The sequence below is a fragment of the Orycteropus afer genome, unplaced genomic scaffold (genome assembly GCF_000298275.1).
Source record: "Orycteropus afer afer isolate SDZICR_OR568_19922 unplaced genomic scaffold, OryAfe1.0 scaffold00483, whole genome shotgun sequence".
NCBI classification, from domain to species: Eukaryota; Metazoa; Chordata; class Mammalia; order Tubulidentata; family Orycteropodidae; genus Orycteropus; species Orycteropus afer.
The window spans coordinates 1,516,499-1,535,434 of record NW_006922070.1 but is presented as its reverse complement, the minus strand read 5'-3'; the positions used below and the strand labels follow the sequence as shown (position 1 = coordinate 1,535,434).

At 35.5% G+C, this 18,936-nt stretch overlaps 1 protein-coding gene across 1 annotated transcript in view; it reads right to left on the bottom strand.

The window, feature by feature from the left end:
• Positions 1–18,936, bottom strand: part of PCM1 (pericentriolar material 1) — a 179,148-nt gene that overhangs the window by 81,100 nt on the left and 79,112 nt on the right. Inside the window, exons 24-30 of the mRNA XM_042782830.1 lie at positions 17,012–17,176; positions 14,540–14,596; positions 8,425–8,597; positions 7,930–8,061; positions 4,774–4,894; positions 2,843–3,001; positions 2,350–2,486 (exon numbers count right to left, since the gene is read on the bottom strand). Coding sequence (XP_042638764.1) covers positions 2,350–2,486; positions 2,843–3,001; positions 4,774–4,894; positions 7,930–8,061; positions 8,425–8,597; positions 14,540–14,596; positions 17,012–17,176 — 944 coding nt within the window. The remainder of the gene's footprint in view (positions 1–2,349; positions 2,487–2,842; positions 3,002–4,773; positions 4,895–7,929; positions 8,062–8,424; positions 8,598–14,539; positions 14,597–17,011; positions 17,177–18,936) is intronic.

Below are 18,936 nucleotides of genomic sequence, written 5' to 3'. Positions count from 1 at the left end.
ATTGTGGTAAACTGTGGTCAATGTCATGAGACAAAGTATATGTAAACTGCTGTATGGAAAGTGAATTTACTCTGTAAATCTTCACCTAAATCACAATAATAAATAAATAAATACAATTTAACAAAAGGGAAGAAAAATGTCTTTACAATATTCATAACCATTTAGCTAGAAATTCTAGATCCAAGAATATTTCTAAGGAAATAAAAATGGATATAATTTTCAATTCCAGCTAAATTATTGAAAAAACTATTCATAACAGTGGGGGAGTGGGAGGGCCAACCAGAATTAACATAAGTGTTTCACAAGGATTGGTAAAATAAATAACAGGAAATTCCACTTATGAATACTCAACCTCCTAGTAGCATTCAATATAGCTGACTATTGGCACTCCTTGGTCAACTTTGGCTTTTCTAAATGCTGAATTACCTGTTCCTTTCAGGTCTGTTTCTCTTCTCTTATCTGGTGTCATGGCTTTAGGTGACATCTACACAGCTGTAAAGTATCCTATCTCTCTCTCATGCTGTGCCTGGAGTTAACTGAATATTCAAATGCCTACTTGACCACTTGACCTCTCCATAATTCTCTAACAGGCAGCTCAAATTTAATGTCCAAAGCAAAACTTTTTGTGTTTTTAAATTTTTATTGTGCAAATTCACTTTCCATACAGCAGCTCACATACACCTTGTCTCATGACACTGACTTTAATTTCCCACAATGCAACAGCTCCCCTCCCACTTCCTCTCCATAGCTGCCTCTTCCCTGTGTCCTGCCCTCCCATGCACTCCTGGCCCCCAAGCTATGTCCCTGTGCATACACAGTCCTTCTATTCTCCCATGACTGATCTCTCCAAGAAGTGTATCTACCTAATGTAAATGTTCAACTCATATGCCTGTCTTTTGTTTGGATGGAACCCACAGGAATAGGTTTAATTCCAGACCTGAAGGGGCAGCTAGGGGCTATAGTCTCAGGGGTTCCATCAGGCTCTATCAGACCAGAAACCTGGTCTTTTTTTTCTCCCAAAATGATTTTTGAGTTTTGTTCTACATTGTTCCCCTACTCTATTCAGGATCTTCTACATAGATCTCCCTCTGAGTGGTTGACAGTAGTAGCCGGGCAACATCTAGTCCCAAAGCAAAACTCTTGACTTCCTACATCTTCCAACCCTTCTCTGTCTCAGCAAATCTTATTTTCTTCCAGCCAGTTTTTCTCTTTCTCTTCTTTTAATATCAGTCATTAGAAGGACCTTCTCATTTCCTCCAAAATACATCCCAATTGTCTACTTCTCCCCATCTTCACTCTTACCACCCTAAGGCCACTAACATTTCTCACTCTATCTCACTGCACTCCTGATCCCTTATATAAGCAATTCCCCACGAAGGAATTAAACTTGGTCTCTCTCCTGCTTAAACATCTCTAAGAGTTTCCCTCTGCAGTTTGGACAAAGACGAACTCCTAATCAGCCTACAAAGTTCTATGCAACTGGTCCCCATAACTCTTTTTCCAACTTCATTTTCACACAAATATCCTCCAACCACATGGGTTTTCCTCCAGTTTCTTCAATTTGCCATCTACTTCCTGCCTTAAGGCCTTTCATTCTGGAATGAACTTGGTTTAAACTAGCTCTTCCTCATTATTCACATCTCTGCTTAAATGTCCCTTCTTCAACTGTCTTCCCTGACCACCTAACTTAAAATAAAACCCCTTGCCACTGAGTTGATTCCAACTCACAGTGACCATTTAGGACAGAGCAGAACTGCCCTATAGGATTTCTAAGACTGTAAATCTTTACAGAAGCAGACTGCTTCACCTTTCTCCTGCAGAGTGGCTGATCAGGTTCAAACCACCAACTTTTCGGTTAGCAGCTGAATGCTTTAACCATTACCCCACCAGAGTGTCTTTTAAAATACCTAAAATAGACACCACCGTATTGCTGTATTTTAATTCTCTGCATGGCATGTATGTGATATACATTTACGTATATGTTTTTTGTATTTACATAGGTGGTTTTGGTCTGTATTCCCATCCTAGTATGTAAATTCCATGGGAGCAAATATGTTAACTTTTTCATTGCTAGTCCACAACCCAGTATAAAGTAGGCATTCTATAAATATTTTCAAATGAACAGTGAATGCATCTGCAAAATCATTAAGAAATATATAATAGAAAAACAATGATCTACAAAGATAGTTTAATAAATGAAAAAAGAAGAATGCACATATACATGTATTAAAAAATAAAAGAAAGATTCCAAAAATGTTTGGTAGGGGCTATCTCCAGGTGACTCTTTTATATGAATTAAAAAAAAAAAAGCACAAGAAAAAATATTCCCTTATTTAAATTATTGCTTACCTTCAAAAAAGGAATAACTTCTTTCATAATTGCTTTAATTTGTCGGTCCAGCTGCTGAGTATCAATTCTAGGACAAGGGACGTTAGAAACTTCACTGACAGGTTGTTGAGAACTATGATTTTCAATAATAGGAGTTTCTATTTTTAGAAAAGAAAATTGACATATCAGCAAAATAAAGCCTATAAACATCAAATTTTGATGATTTCATATGAAAATTATACAAACACCTCTCTAATTTTACCACCCCTAATACAAAGAAGCTGTATTAAAACCACTATAAAGCAATAGTGAATTTATGTTAATGAGGGAGGAACAACTGAGAAAAGGAGGGTGAGAATGGTGGTACAACTGGAAAAATGTAAAATCAATGTCACTGAACTGTATATGCAGAAATCGCTGAACTGGTGTATGTTCTGCTCTATATAATCTCAACAAAAAATAAATTATAAAAAAATTAACAGAACTATGATTTTTAATCAATCCAAGAACACACCTTCTAAGTTATTAACCACAGTTGTATCAGCAGCACCATCTTCAGCCTCAATAATTCTGCAGGTGCATCTTATATTTGGGTTAGTTTCAGCCTCAGTCTTCACACGCTCATATTCCCTCATTCTTGCTAATGCTTGATCTAAGTGAATCACAGTGTTGCCTGCATTTGGAACAGAAAATATTTCTAGAAAATATAAAAGCAAACTTCTTAATACATTCCTTAAAATATGTTAATTAAAAAAAATAGGGAAGATTTGAAGATAGGGAAGGACAGTAAGCTTTAACAAGTTCTAGGAACTGTAGCATCTGGCCACTTCATATACATTACATTTTTAATTTAATCCTTAACATAACCCTATAGAACAGATGATAAATCCATTGCTGTCAAGTCAATTTTGACTCATATGACCCCAAAGAACAAAGAAGAACTGTCCCACAGGGTTTCAAAAAGCTGTAAATCTTGACAGAAGCAGACTGCCACACCTTTTTCCTGTGGAGCTGCTGGCGGGTTCAAACCACCAACCTTTTAGTTAGCAGCCAAGCACTCTCACCACTGTAACATCAGGGCCCCTAGAACAGATTAAATGTAGGAGCAGGAATTCGAACTCAGGTTTCTCAGACTCTGAAGCCCGTATTTGTTTCACTACATCATGCTACTTCACTTAAACAGTAAAATAAATAAATAATGCAAATTCTCATGAAAACTATCCAACCTAATATAAAAAAACAAGGTAAGGTAAAGGCTTATGAAAGATTTTTCAATTTCCCTATGTTCACTTCATACAAAGCGTAATTAGAACACATCAGTAAACAAAAGAAAACAGGTATGACTCAAAGTCATGTTGCAATTCAGTAAAGAGACAACCAAGTTGGTCATACAGTGATTTTTTTCTATAATGGGATGAGCTCCGCACAGACCTGGCACGTACTATTCAGAAAAGAAGGCTTCAACAGTCAAGATAAGGCAGAAAGATTTGTTGTTTTGGTAAAAGATAGATACTGAATGATAGGGCACAGCTTAGCCCATTTCTTTGTAGTTTAAAAACGATTTCTGAAATTGTCTAAATCTTGTTCTTATCATGTGACCACTAGAACTTGAAGCATTAGATTATTTTATCAACTAAGTGCCCTGGATATCTGAGTGACTGAATTCTAATAAATCTTTTGAGACCCCAGCCTGAGAAATGAAATCAAGTATATTCAATATTCACTTAACTTTTCTCTAATCTCCTTTCCGAGTCTAGGACTCAGATTTTTGTCCCACTGAGGGTTACACAAACCTCTATGCTTTATCTGTTTTACCAATGATTTGGAAAAAAAAAGCAATGTGCCAGAATTATCTGGGTTTCTCACTGTGCATTATCTATGCTAAGAAATTTTAGTTCTGCAACTCAAATTAACCCAAAAAACCAAACCAAACACACTGCTGTCAGACCTGACTCACAGCGACCCCTCATCAGATTTCTGAGGTAATATCACTATGGAAGTAGATTGCCCAACCTTCCGCGGAGTGGCTGGTGGGTTTGAACCACCGGCCTTCTGGTTAGCAGTCAAATGCCTTAGGCACTACACTACCACAGCTCCCCAACTCAAATTATGTGGTCAATATTTTTACTAAAAATGTGCTTGGATTGCGTGCATTAATACCTCTGACTTCTCTCCCTTAAGGGTAAGGAAAGGTAATTAACATTTTCTGAACCCCTATTATGGAGGCCAGAACATTCCTTCTATGTAATATTCCAAAAGAGTTGCTAAGTGAGTCAGAAAGCAGTTGAAAACAAGGAGATTCTTGAATTTACACTGATGGATAGACTTTAAAGTTCATTTTCTTTCCACCACACCTTGCTTTTCTGTATTTTTGGTTCCTTATCAATGTAATTCAAAGATCAGACCAGATTAATGTTCTATGATTATTTTAAGAATTCTGCTTACCTAGATCATCTGTTGCAAAAGGCTCAAAATTTGAAGATACAGATAAGACACTAGCATTATCAGCATCATTTTGCTCACTTATTTTATGTGTTTCTCTCTCAAAGTTCTTCTCAAAGGTTTCCTAAGTTACAGTAAAGAAGAAAACCAAAAATAACTACTGTTATTTAAAAAAATTTTATGATTAATGTCAGAAAATATGAAAACTAAGCATTTGCATATAACCATACATTTAAAAAGATAGTCTTAAATCATAAACCTTCCATGCAAAAAAGACAGTAATATATCCAAAGTTAGTTAAGGTTAAATAGTCAACAAGAAGATTAAGAAGCTTTACAGAACATCTGTTTATCTTTATGTAGAAGAAAATACAGCATTAACTACTGATTAAATTCTAAAATCAGCCAAGTAAACTTTCAAAATTATTTTTGTACCCTTGGGGCATTCTTCTATTTCTAAATTCTAATAATGCCTAGCACATTACTATGATATTTGCTTGTCTGAAATCAGAAGGAAAAAGACAGTGTCATTCACATTGTTTTTTTAAAAATTAATTTTATTAAAAAATAACTTATATACAATAATGCACCCATTTTAAGTGAACAGTTTGGTGTGTTTTAACAAATGTATATACTCATGTAACCACTTTTCCTAATGACACAGACCATTTCACCACACTGGAAAGTTCCTTTGTGTCCCTCTACAATCAAGAACCATCCCCATCCCACTCACGTAATTTCTATCATAGTTTTGTTCATTAACTTCATATAAATGGAACCATACAGTATATACTCGTCATTGTTTGGCTTCTTTCACTCAGTGTGTTTCTGAAATTAATCCATCCTGTTGTGTATTTCATAAGTTCATGTTTATTAATGGCTGAATAGTATTCCATTATATGAATATACCACAGTTTGTTTATCCATTTATCTGCTGATGTTCCAATTTGAGGCTATCATGAATAAAGCTGATATGAGTATTAGTATATAAGTATTTTTGTAGACATATGTTTTCATTTCTCTTGGATGTACATCTAGAAGAGAAATTGCTAGGTCACATGCCAGGTTTATGTTTAATTTTGTAAGAAACTGCCAAACTGCTTTCCAAAGTGGCTGTTAAATGTTATATTTCCCACCAGCACTGTGAAAGTTCCAATTGCTCCACATTTTCACCAATACTTCTTATCGTCAAGCTTTTTTAATTTTAACCATTCTAGTGTGATATGGTGGGAGCTCTGGTAGCATAGTGCCTAAGCACACTTGACTGCTAACCAGAAAGCTGGAGGTTCAAACCCACCAGCCACTCCTTGGAAGGAAGGTTGGGCAATCTACTTCTGTAGTGATACTGCCTCAGAAACCCAAGGAGGAGTTGCTATGAGTTGGGTCCGACTCGATGACACATAACAGCAACAACAACAGCAGTGTGATATGGTATTTCTCGTCATTTTAGTTTGCCATTTCCTTGATGACTAAATGCTATTGAGCAATTTTTTATTTGCCTAATTACCATTCATAAATCTTTCATGAAGTACCTTTTCAAATCTCTTGTTCTTTTTCTTTTTTTTTACTGTGTTGCTTGTCTTATAAATGAGTGTTAAGTGTTCTTTATATAGTCCAGATACAAGTCACAGCTACATGTACTGGGAAAATTTTCTCCTAATGGTATCTTTTAAAGATCAGTAGATGTTTGTGTGTTTTTTCCTACCTACTGATTTTTACATTTTCTATCTTCACTTATGAAAGTTTTGTCTTTGATTAAAGGAAATTCATACATTAGGGAACATGTTTTATGGAACAGAGCATAAAAAATAATCTACTTCCTATCCTAGGATGACATTTTACTGCTTCTTCAAGTAAAACTTAAAGGTAGTTGTGCTTTTACCATCTTCCAGCACTTGGAGTAGAAGGGAGCTTTGGTGGGTACAGTTGTTAAGACATTTGGCTGTTAACCAAAAGGTCAGTGGTTTGAACCCACCAGCTGCTCCATGGGAGAGAGATGAGGAGGCTGTCTGCTTCCATCAAGATTTACAGTTTGGAAATCCTAATGGGGCAGTTCTATTCTGTCCTACAGGCTCGTTATAAGTTGGAATCAACTTGGTGGCAGCAGGTTTGGTGTGGTTTGGAGAAAAAGATAAAATGTTTAGTATAACATGGAAGTGCAAAAAGCATGTTTTCCTTTTCCTAAACCCCATTTCTCCATTTCATCTTTCTTGCCTTATAATTCCCAGATGTCCATTCTTGCTTTCACTTCTTCTCTCTAGGCTCCTAGGCATGAACTTTTTACATACCCTGTAATGCTTCTTCTCACTAGAGAGGCAAGGCACAACTTCATATCCTTAGTATTTTGTTCCTTCAAACCTTATGGATAACAAATACCTATGAAATCACATGGATAGAGATCAAAAGACCTTGGCCTAGAAGCATGGAGAATAAGACTCTAATCTATCTAAATTAGTATCCAAATCTGGTGATTATAGATAAAGTAGGGAAAAAAAAAAAAAAAAGCATGTTAGGTACCAGATACCTGCAATGCACATAAAGCTCTCTGTCTCAAGTAGTCTGTATTAAGTAACTGAAGTTCATGGAAGAGTTCAATAAAATGGGGACGAGATTCATTTTGAGACACGGTTTATTAAATTTACATCATTCTTCTCATGACTTTTCTCCATTTCTAGGTTATTTTCATTAAACCTTGCTTCATCAGTTGAAATACATTAAGGTGCTGTTTTTCTGGATGATTTTCTTTTCTCTAGGCTTTTTTTTAACTGCAAATCCTAATTTATCTTTTATATATTTATATAAGCATCTTTATTGACTGTTGTCTGGTTTATTAATTATCTTGTATGAACACAAAATATACTTATTAAATGTCTGTTATGAGTTGGCCCCTATCTTGGGCAACAGGGCTATAAATTTGATTATTTTAGACCTCATAATCTACATTTATATATAATTTTTGGTGTTTTACTGGTTCATATTTTGACTGAGTTTTATAACTCACCTCAAAATAAAAGTAATATATTATATCCATGCTGGAGTTTTCACACAAGCCCCAACTCTAGTATATTAGATGTGCTCACATTGTTTGACAATAATTTATTTAACTTTTGTTTATTACATACTAAAATTACGTCTACATTTCATTCATTTATCAGCTTACATCATCAGTAGTAGCAAGGCTTTCACTTGGAGTAAGTTCTGAGTTTGATGCTATCCAAGTACCAGAATTCACTGACTTCACATTTTCCCCTTCTTTTTCATGGCTCTCAGATGTATGTCTGGATACTATGTCCTAAGTAAGGAAACAAGACATTTATATAAACCATATGCTTAATCACAATTTTTTACTGTATGTGAAAAAGCAGAAGCAGATGGAAGGACCAATGTATTATTTATCATCTCACAGATGAACTGTGAGGAAGAAATAACATTAAAGATGAAACATTGGAAAATTTCTCAGAAAAACATGGTAATTAAAAATTACTTAGGCTACACAAGATGTTTTAAATAAAATGGCGAGAAAGCACACAAAAAAAACGATCAAAATACACATGGAACAGGAATCTGCTTCAACCTAAGAAGGAACCAGATATACTAATGAAGAAAGGTGATTATAGACAAGGTAGGAAAAAAAAGCATGTTAGGTACCAGATACCTGCAATACATATAAGGCTCTCTGTCTCAAGTAGTCTGTATTAAGTAACTGAAGTTCATGGAAGAGCTCAATAAGAAAATGTGGACGAGATTCATTTTGAGAAATTAATGTTGCTACTTCAGAATAAATAGTATCCCGCAAAGCTTCAAACAAGGAAAAATCACTCCCAGTTTCTAGAAGACATAAAAGATAAAAAAAAAAAATCAATGCTAATGAAATATCTTCCTGACACTATTCAATAACTTGTATCACTATTCTCAGCTTTCTATTACTTAAAAATCACAACATAACACTATTTCAGGGTTTTAAAGTATAAAGAGAACCTTACAATTACTAAGATAAATACTATCTGTTAAAGAAACATTTAAATGCCCAGATAAGATTACCTAGCACTTCTCAGATCATACTTATGTCTCAAAAATGCCTGGAAATTTTTACACACTTCATAGGACTGTTTGTTGTCGTTGTTAGGTGCTGTCGAGTTGTCTCTGACTCTTAGCGACCTTACGTACAACAAAACGAAACACTGCCTGGTACTGTACCAGCCTCATGATCCTTGCCATACCAAAGCCCACCACTGAAGCCACTGTGTTAATACATCTTGTTGAGGGCCTTCCCCTCTTTTGATAACCCTCTACTTTACCAAGCATGATATCCTTCTCCAGGGAATGGTTCCTTCTGACATGACCAAAGTAGGTGATATGAATGAAGTCTGGCCATTTCTCACTCCAAGGAGCATTCCAGGGGTACTTCTTCCAAGACAGATTTGTTAGTTCTTTTAGTAGTCTATATGGTACTTTCAATATTCTTCACCAACACCACAACTCAAAAGCATCAACACTTCATCGGTCTTCCTTATTCATTGTCCAGCTCTCATATGCATATGAGGCATTAAAAATACCACAGCTTGGATTGGGCACATCTTAGTCTTCAAAGAGACGTCTTTGCTCTTCAGCACTTTAAAGAAGTCTTTTGTAGCAGATTTGCCAAACACAATATATCATCTGATGTCCTGATTGCTGCTTCCATTGGTATTGATTACAGAACCAAGTAATATAAAGTCTTTGACAAGTTCAATCTTATTTCCATTTATCATGATGTTCCTTATTGGTCCAATTGAGAGGATTTTTGTTTTCTTTATATCGAGGTGTAATCCATACTGCAGACTGTAGTCTTTAATCTTCATCAGTAAGTGCTTCAAGTCATCCTGACTTTCAGCAAGCAAAGTTGTGTCATCTGCATATCGCAGGCTGTTAATGAGTCTTCCTCCAATCCTGATGCCACATTCTTCTTCATGTAGTCCAGCTTCTTGGATTATTTCCTCAGCATACAGACTGCATAAGTATGGTGAAAGGATACAACTCTGACATACCTGCTTCCTAATTTTAAACCAAGCAGGAGCCCCTTGTTCTGTTTGAACAATAGCCTCCTGGTCTATGTACAGGTTTCTCATGAGCACAAATAACTATTCTGGAATTCCCATTCTTCTCAATGTTATCCATAATTTGTTATGATCCACACAATTGAATACTTGTTCAATAATTTCCACATTCTGTGGGATCACCTTTCTTTGGAATGGGTACAAATATGATCAATTGGCCAGTTAGCTGTCTTCCAAATCTCTTGGCATAGCTGAGTGAGTGCTTCCAGTGTGGCATCTGTTTGTTGAAACATCTCAATGGGTATTCCGTCAACTCCTGGAGCCTTGTTTTTCACCAATTCCTTCAGTGCAGCTTCAACTTCTTCCTTCAGTACCATTGGTTCTTGATCATATGCCGCCTCCTGAAATGGATGAACACAGACCAATTCTTTTTGGTACAGTGACCCTGTGTATTCCATCTTCTTTTGATTCCTGCATCTTTCCATACATTGCCCACAGAATCTTTCAATATTACAACTTGAGGCTTAAATTTTTTTCTCCAGTTCTTTCTGCTTGAGAAATGCCAAATGTTTTGTTCCCTTCTGGTTTTCCAACTCCATGTCTTTGCACATTTCATTAGAATAATTGATTTTGTCTTCTTGAGCTGCTCTTTGAAATCTTCTGTTCAGCTCTTTTATCTTGTCACTTCTTCCATTTGCTTTCGCTACTCTCTGTTCAAGGGAAAGTTTCAGAGTTTCTTTGGACATCTATTTTGGTCTCTTCCTCCTTTCCTGTCTTTTTAATGACCATCTGCTTTCTTGAAGTCACCCCATAATTCCTCTGGTTTTCTGTCATTGGTGTTCAATGAATCAAATCTATTCTCTGGATGGTCTCTAAATTCAGGAGGAATACATTCAAGATCATATTTCAGCTCTTGTGGCTTTAATTGTCTTCAGCTTCAAGTTGAACTTGTATATGAGCAGTTGATGGTCGGTTCCACAGTCAGCTCCTTTTGGCTGACAATACTGAACTTCTCTATAGCCTCTTGCCACAGATGTAGTCCATCTGATTCCTAAGTACTCATCTCGCGAAGTCCATGTGTGTAGCCGCCGTTTTTGTTGTTGAAAAAAGGTATTTGTAATGAGTAAGTCATTGGCTTTGCAAAATTTTATCATACAATCTTCAGAGTTATTCTATCACCAAGGCCATATATTCCAACAACCAGTGATTCTTCTTTTGTTTCCAACTTTTGCATTCCAATTACCAGTGATAATCAACACATCTTGACTGCATGTTCGGTCGATTTCAGACTGCAGAAGTTGGTAAAAATCTTCAATTTCCTCATCTTTGGTTTTGGTGATTGTGCATAAATTTGAATAACTCATCCTCTTTGTAGGCGTATAGATATTATCCTATCACTGACAGCATTGTACTTCATTTTGATGATGAATGTGACGCCATGCTTCTTCAATTCGTCATTCCTGGCATAGTATATCTTATGATTGTCTGATTCAAAGTGGCCAAACCAGTCCATTTCAGCTCACTAATGCCTAGAACATCAATCTTTATGCATTTCAGTGCATTTTTTACAACTTCCAATTTCCCTTGAATCATACTTCGTACGTTCCATGTTCCAATTATTAATGGATGTTTGCAGCTGTTTTTTTCTCATCTTGAGATGGGCCACAGCAGCAAATGGAGGTCCGAAAACTTTTACTCTATCCACATCATTAAGATCAGTTCTACTCTGAGGAAGCAGCTTTTCCCCACTTGTATTTTGAGTTCCTTCAAACCTGAGAGGTTTATCTCCTGGAACTATACTGGACAATGTTTCAGGGCTATTCATAAAAGTTTCCCAGTAACATATCAGACAGTGTTTCACTGCTATTCATAAGGTTTTCACTGTCCAATTCTTTGCGAAGTGGATGGCCCCTTCCTTCCGCTGAGTTTGTCTTAGTCTGGATGCTCCACTGATGCCTACCTACCATGGGTGGCACTTAAAATACCTGTGGCACAGACTCCAACCTCACAGTAACATGCAAGCCACCAAAGTACGACAAATTGACAGTCAAGTTCATCTCTCTTAGCTGTTCCAAAACACTCCACTCACTTCCTCATCTCCCTCAGCCTTTCCAAACCCACTGTGTCAGCTTGCTTCCTTCCTGGTCTCCCTCTCTTCCAAACCTGCCACTGGCTCATTTCCTTCCTGGTCCCCCTCAGCTGTTCCAAACCCGCTGTGCCTGCCCGCTTCCTTCCTGGTCTCCCTCAGCTTTTCCAAACCCACCACCGGTTTGCTTCCTTCTTGGTGTCTCTCGCTCACTCCAAATCCGCTGTGCCAGCTCTCTTCCTTCCTTGTCTCCTTCATAGGACTAATTAGTGAAAATATTCCAGCAGTGTGATAAACTAAACTATGTGAAAACAATTTTTTCTTTTTTTGCTAATTTGAACCTTCTTACAGAAGAGGAAACTTAACTTTTTTTTGCAAATGCTGAAAACAAACTGAATATTGCTATGATAAATCCCATCTATCATACAAAAAACAAGTGCTGCTATACTAAGGAAAATCTAAATTTGTAACTATAATATGATGACTCAACTTCACTATAGTGTCTTATACTCAGTATAAGCTGGAATAGAATCACTGGTGGTTCAAATGGTTAATGTCCATGGCTAACTCAAAGGCTGGTGGCATGAGTTCACTCAGAGGAGGCTAAGAAGAAAGGCCTGACAACCTACTTTTGAAAAATCAGCTACTGAAAACACTATAAAGCACAGTTCTACTCTGACACACATGGGGTCACCATGAGTTGAAATCGACTTGACAGCAACTGGTTTTTATAAGCTGGAATAGACAGTGATCGAACTGAAGTTTTCAGTTTCACAGAATCCAGGACTAACTCTATTATTTAGCTACAATCCTGCTATACGTATTTGTTGATACAGAGTTATCATTCTTAAAGGTATACAGTTATACTTGTATTTTAAGAGTACAAATCAGAACTATTCCCCATTTTGAGTTCTCTATGGGAAAATTTCCAAGTGGCTCTTCTAGCTATCAAATGCTATAAATTTTATAGAGCAATGAGAGAACCTCAGTAAGTACAGGGTCCACAAAAATCAATTACAAGATTCTAAGAAAGGAAATTAAAACTGTTGGGTATTTTAATATATTGTGCTTTCAAATAAATGTGAAAAGATGACAAAATGTAACTCCCTTTTCACAGGAAGGTTGAGAAAATACAAAAGAAATGTGCTCCAACAACAACAAAAAGTTTATACTAATCAGCTAAGTATTAATACATTCAGGTCTCAATTCTCATAAGTATAAAATAATAATAGTAAAAAATACACAATTTCTCTTCAGATAGTTATGATGGTTACAAAATGAAGCAATTCTTAGAAGGTTTAAAATGTCCAAATGTGATTCATTTTAAAGATATAAGTATAAAGCATATTTTAATGACATCTTTAATACTTTTGTATGTGATAAAATTATCATACCAAATTATGTATAAGTAAAGATTATATTATTCCCAAATAATGAATTATGCCAAACATATGCTTCCTCCCTCCCACAGCAGCCAAGAGATTTATGAGTTTCTTCTCTTGTACTAAAATTAGAAAGTTGAGCCTAGAAAAATCCCTGATGGCAGTCAGTATTCTCTGATAACATCTTGTTGTTACCCTCTCTAGTTTTGGAGTTCTTTTCTTTTGGAAGTGTTACTGATATATTCAGCTTTGTCAGTTTTGAGTCCTAGTTTTACCTCTTTAGAGTCTCCTAAACGTTCATCCAAACCAAACCAAACTCACTGCTGTTGAGTCAGATCTGACTCACAGTGATCTCTCCTTGGGTTTCCGAGGCAGTATCACTATGAGTAGATTGCTCAATCTTCCTTCTGAGAAGTGGCTGGTGGGTTTAAACCGCCAACCTTCTGGTTAGTAGTTAAATGCCTTTGTTGTTGTTGTTGTGTGCCGTTGAGTCGGTCCTGACTTATAGCGACCCCTCCTCGGGTTTCCGAGGCAGCATCACTACAGAAGTACGACTGCCCAACCTTCCTTCCAAGGAGTGGCTTGTGGGTTTGAACTGCCAGCCTTCTGGTTAGCAGTCAAGTTTTCATTCATGTATAGCTGCAGAAGGACCCAGATATTTATAATTCTAAATCATTCATAACCATACTTAATGTAAAATACATAGTATAAAGATTAAAAATAAAAAAGCATTTTGGAAGCTTTGTAATTTTCCATGATCTTCATCATGGTCTTTGCATGTCATAATTATTTACTTATTTAAGAGATGTCAATAAGTCATGAAAAAGAAGCAAATTGTAACAGTATAAATCACATTCACATGCAGAATCTGACACTGTATATCAGAGCCAGGAATAAAAGTAAGTAAATTTTGTTTTCAAAAAATGTTAGTAACTGTTAAGCAATTAAGAAATACAAAATAACTCTTCAAATCAAACACTAAATCATAAAAAGGTTTCTATTACTTGTATGAATGTGTTGGTTATGTTACACATACTATTAGAAAATGAAAACAAGAAAACCATCCAATTTTACCAAGAGTTACAAATGAAAGACTTCAGATTTTTATGAATATGAATTTTCTCATTTTTACAACAGTAAAACAATGATATACATACACTAGGCTAAATCTAAAAATAAATAATCAGAACAACAAAACCAAGGATTTTGCCATTAATGGGAAAAAAATGATCAAGACGAGGACACCAAAACTAAGCAGATTGTTACCTGGCGCTTCATTGCATGCATTTCTGTTAGACTGCTGTAGTATTCTCCTAGCATGTGCTGTAGGAAAGGGTAGACATAAGGATGAACATAAAATGTGTATGAGTAGTAAAGACAGGGTCTAAAATATGAATCAGTGAATGAAAAAAAGAAATAGCATATTTCTTTAAAATTGTTTGCCTGAACTGAAATGTTATTACCAAGTATGCTTTACGCTCACTTAAAAATAAACTCATCAGATGGGAAAATCCTAAAAGGTTTATAAGCTTTTATTAATGTGACTGATAACTATCATAATACAGTTCTACCATTCAAGATTAAAACCTCCCGTAACTCCCAAAGAAGATGACAACTGTGTAATTCAACCCTAGCAGTCATATATGCTATACTTTATTTAACTATGTATCATGGGTAAAGTAATAATTACATGCTGTGAAAAATTACATGATGATAAAAACTAAATTGTTAGCATGTGAAAATGTAAATATACTCAAAAGTATATTTACACATTTTTTAAAATTCACCAAAATTCAGTCATATTAGTCCAAGTGACAGTGATATGGTCTGAAGTACTATACCCAAATATCAACTACCTAGGTGACAGATACCTAATTTATTAAACTTTTCAATTTAGTGCTCTTCTCTCTTACCCAACTGTTTACTGTTTATAAATATTGCTATTTGATAAAGATAGTGAAATGAGATGAATACTGTAAAATTTTGGTGATGTTCTGGGGGGTTAGACAACATAATTTTTTCTAAAGGATCTGAACTTAAGAAGAAACCAGAATTTAAAGTTTAGTTGTGTCATTTCCTAGCAATATGACCATGAAGAAGTCATTTCAAAATACAACTATACTGTTTCTTTTCTGATTATAAAAAAATACATACTCATTATAAAGGTTTTAGAAAATAGAGAAAAGTTTGAGGATGATAATAAAAGGAAATAGTATTAACATTTTGATACTTTTCTTCCAGTCTTACTCAATTTTTTGTTGCAACATAGTTGGAATCATGTTGTTCAAAAAGCACTAAATTCCCAGTTTCTTTCTTTCTCTTAGGATGCTTTGCTAAAAGTACAATTAATCAGTTAAAGGGCATGACTTCACTGTCCAAGAAAGTTGTGCCAAGTTATACTGTTAGCCCTTTGAGAATGCTAGGAAAAATCAGCTACCCTCTTTGATCATGTTTCCTCATCTACAAAATGAAAACAAAACCAACTCACAGGATTATGAGGCTCAGATGAGATGTGCTGGCAATTTGAAAACAGTAAAGTATAATACAAAAAGTAGCTATTATTATATTTTTCACCAATGATTTTATTGACAACTGAGGACCACCTGAATTTATATTTACTACCTTATCCCCATATTTCTCTGCAATGCAGTTATTATTATTATTTTTTTTTTAAATAACAAAATTACTACTATTTATTTAAATACAAGGAGCTCTGATGATGCCGTGGTTAAAGCACTGGGCTGCTAACCAAAAGGTCGGCAGTTTGAAACCACCAGCTGCTCCATGGGAGAAAGACACGGTAGTTTGCTTCCATAAAGATTTACAGCCTTGGAAATCCTATGGGGCAGTTCTGTCCTGTCCTATAGGATTGCTATGAGTTAGAATTGACTTGATGGCACTGGGTTTTTATTTAAGTAAAAATACTTGCAAGTACATATGCTTTCACTGATTTAACAGACACTTACTGAGCTTCTACCATGCGTCAGGTATTACTGCTAATATTTAAGATACAAATATGAAAAGGCAGTATCTGCTCCCAAGCAACTCAAAAGGGTGATACAGTTAAACAGACAAACACTATATGATATGGAAAACAAAATAGGTGTAGACAGGCTAAAATGGAAACAAGAAAGAAAAAGAGGAATCTACCTTAGCTTAGTTTATGAAGTAGTTTCATAGTTCCATAATAAAGATTTTATGTAAGAGTCTATCAGAGAAAAGAACTTACAAAGGGTAAAAGGGACATGGGTAGAAAAGACAAGTGTGGTGAAAAATAGTTTGATAGGTATGGGAAAAGTTTAGTTCAGTGCCAATGAAAGAATGAAGTTCAAGGCAGAGGGTAGTGAGAGATGAATCTGGAGAGGTTGGAAATAACCAAATCTCTGAGGGCCATACATGTTACATTAAGGCATTCAAATTCCAGTGAAAGCAAAGGTTTCAGGCAGAATGACAGGCCTTTTTATCAATTACTCAAATGAGGAGTTCTACAATAACGTCACCTATCCGTTTGTCTGTTTAGGAAGTATTTTATAAAAATTTGCCCAAAACTAGTTGTCACAGTCCCAAAATACTTATTTCTAGTTTAGATTTCTTGATATCAAGTACTGTGTACCATAGTATCTACTATAAAACTTTATACAAAATAAAAACATTTGATGTACCAATTTCAAATCTAAGATAAAGAACTCTTTAAAGTAAACTTAAAAAAAAAACAAACAAAAAAAACCCAAAACATACCTGAAGATATTTCTGTTGACCTACTACATTTTATTATTTTTTCCAGCTGCTCATGATTCTTTCTGTTGAATATTTTTGCTTGAACAGGCTCTTCAGTCTGGGCTGAATGTCTGTTCCTACTTTTGCAAGGTTCACATGTGCTAGACATACTGGCACTTTCATACCCTTGAGTAAAACAAAGTGACAGCTGTTATCAATTGCAACTAATTCAAACTAAAAGGGAAACTGATTTCCAAAATGAAACAGTACATGATAACTCAATTTAGAATGCAATGAAGCTCTGGTATAATACAAAAATAGTAAATAATGTCCTGGCACTATCTTCACAATAAACTTTGGAAGCACAAGAAAGGTTAATGAATTCTAACACTTTTTTGTCCTTTGTTGTCCCTCCTAATGAATATGTCCAATTCAAACTGTATGGCAGATGTTATACAACCCAAGTTCTCTAATGAACTGCAAGATGATAATTTTTCAGGATTATACAAAATGAAAATAAATAATGGAAACCAGTCAAATATGTTTTTGTTTTTCTACCTTTTATGTGATATGTCTTGCTTTAAAAGGCCTTATCCATGCACAGGTTATACATATATTCTATTAAGTTTTCCCTTCTAACTGGGCTTTTTTTGCAGGGGATGTGTGTTTGTGTATGTATACACTCGTTTCTATGCTGTTCAACATAGGTAGTAGATTTTTTTACCTAAATAAACTACACTTTTCCAACTAAATTAAAGTGCATCCTTGGTTAAAAAAAACAAAGTCACTGTGATTGAGTCAATTTTGACTCAAAGCAACCCCAATTAAGTTTCTGAGGCTGTAAATCTTTGAGATCTGGCAGTGTGGGACCTCCTACTTTGTTCTCCTTCTTCAATAGTGCTTTGCTTAACCAGGGTCTCTTTCCTTTCCATATATAGTGACTGGTTTTTCCATATCCTTAAAGAATGTTGATGGGATCTGGATTGGGATTGCACTGAATGTACAAATTGCTTTGGGTAGAACTGACGTTTTCACAATGTTCAATCTTCCTATCCACGAGCATGGGATGTTCTTCCATTTATATAGATCTCTTATGGTTTCTTGAAGTAGCTTTTTTAGTTTCCTTTGTAGAGGTCTTTTGTATTCCTGGAAGATTTATTCCCAAGTATTTTATTCTTCGGGTAGCTATTGTAAATGGTATTGATTTCCTTTTATCTTTTTCAGCAATCTCTTTGCTGGTGTAGAGGAATCCAACTGATTTTGGGATGTTAATCTTTTAAACTGCCATGATGCTAAATCTCTCAATTAGTTCCAGTAGATTTTTGACTGAGTCTCTTGGGTTTTCTAAGTATAGGATCATATCATCAGCAAACAGGGATAGTTTGACTTCTTCCTTACCAATGTGGATGCCTTTGATTTCCCTTTTTTGCTTTATGGCCCTGGCTAGGACTGCCAGTACAATGTTGAACAGAAGTGGTGATAGAGGGCATCTTTGTCTGGTTCCTGTTCTCAAGGGGAATGGTTTCAGTCTCTCTCCAGTAAGAATAATGTTGGCTGTTGGTTTTGTACAAATGCCCTTTATTATGTTGAGGAATGTCCCTTCTATTCCTATTTTGATGAGAGTTTTGATCAAGAATGGGTGTTGGAATTTATCAAATGCCTTTTCGGCATCAATTGATATGATCATGTGGTTATTTTTCTTCGTTTTATTTCTGTGGTGGAAGATGTTGATTGTTTTTCTAATGTTGAACCATCCTTGCATACCTGATATGAACCCCACTTATTCATAATAAATGATTTTCTTGATAGGCTGTTGGAGTCTATTGGCTAGGATTTTGTTGAAGATTTTTGCATCTACATTTATGAAGGATATTGGTCTGTAGTTTTCCTTTTGAGTGATGTCTTTGCCTGGTTTTGGTATCAAGGTTATGCTTGCTTCATAAAAT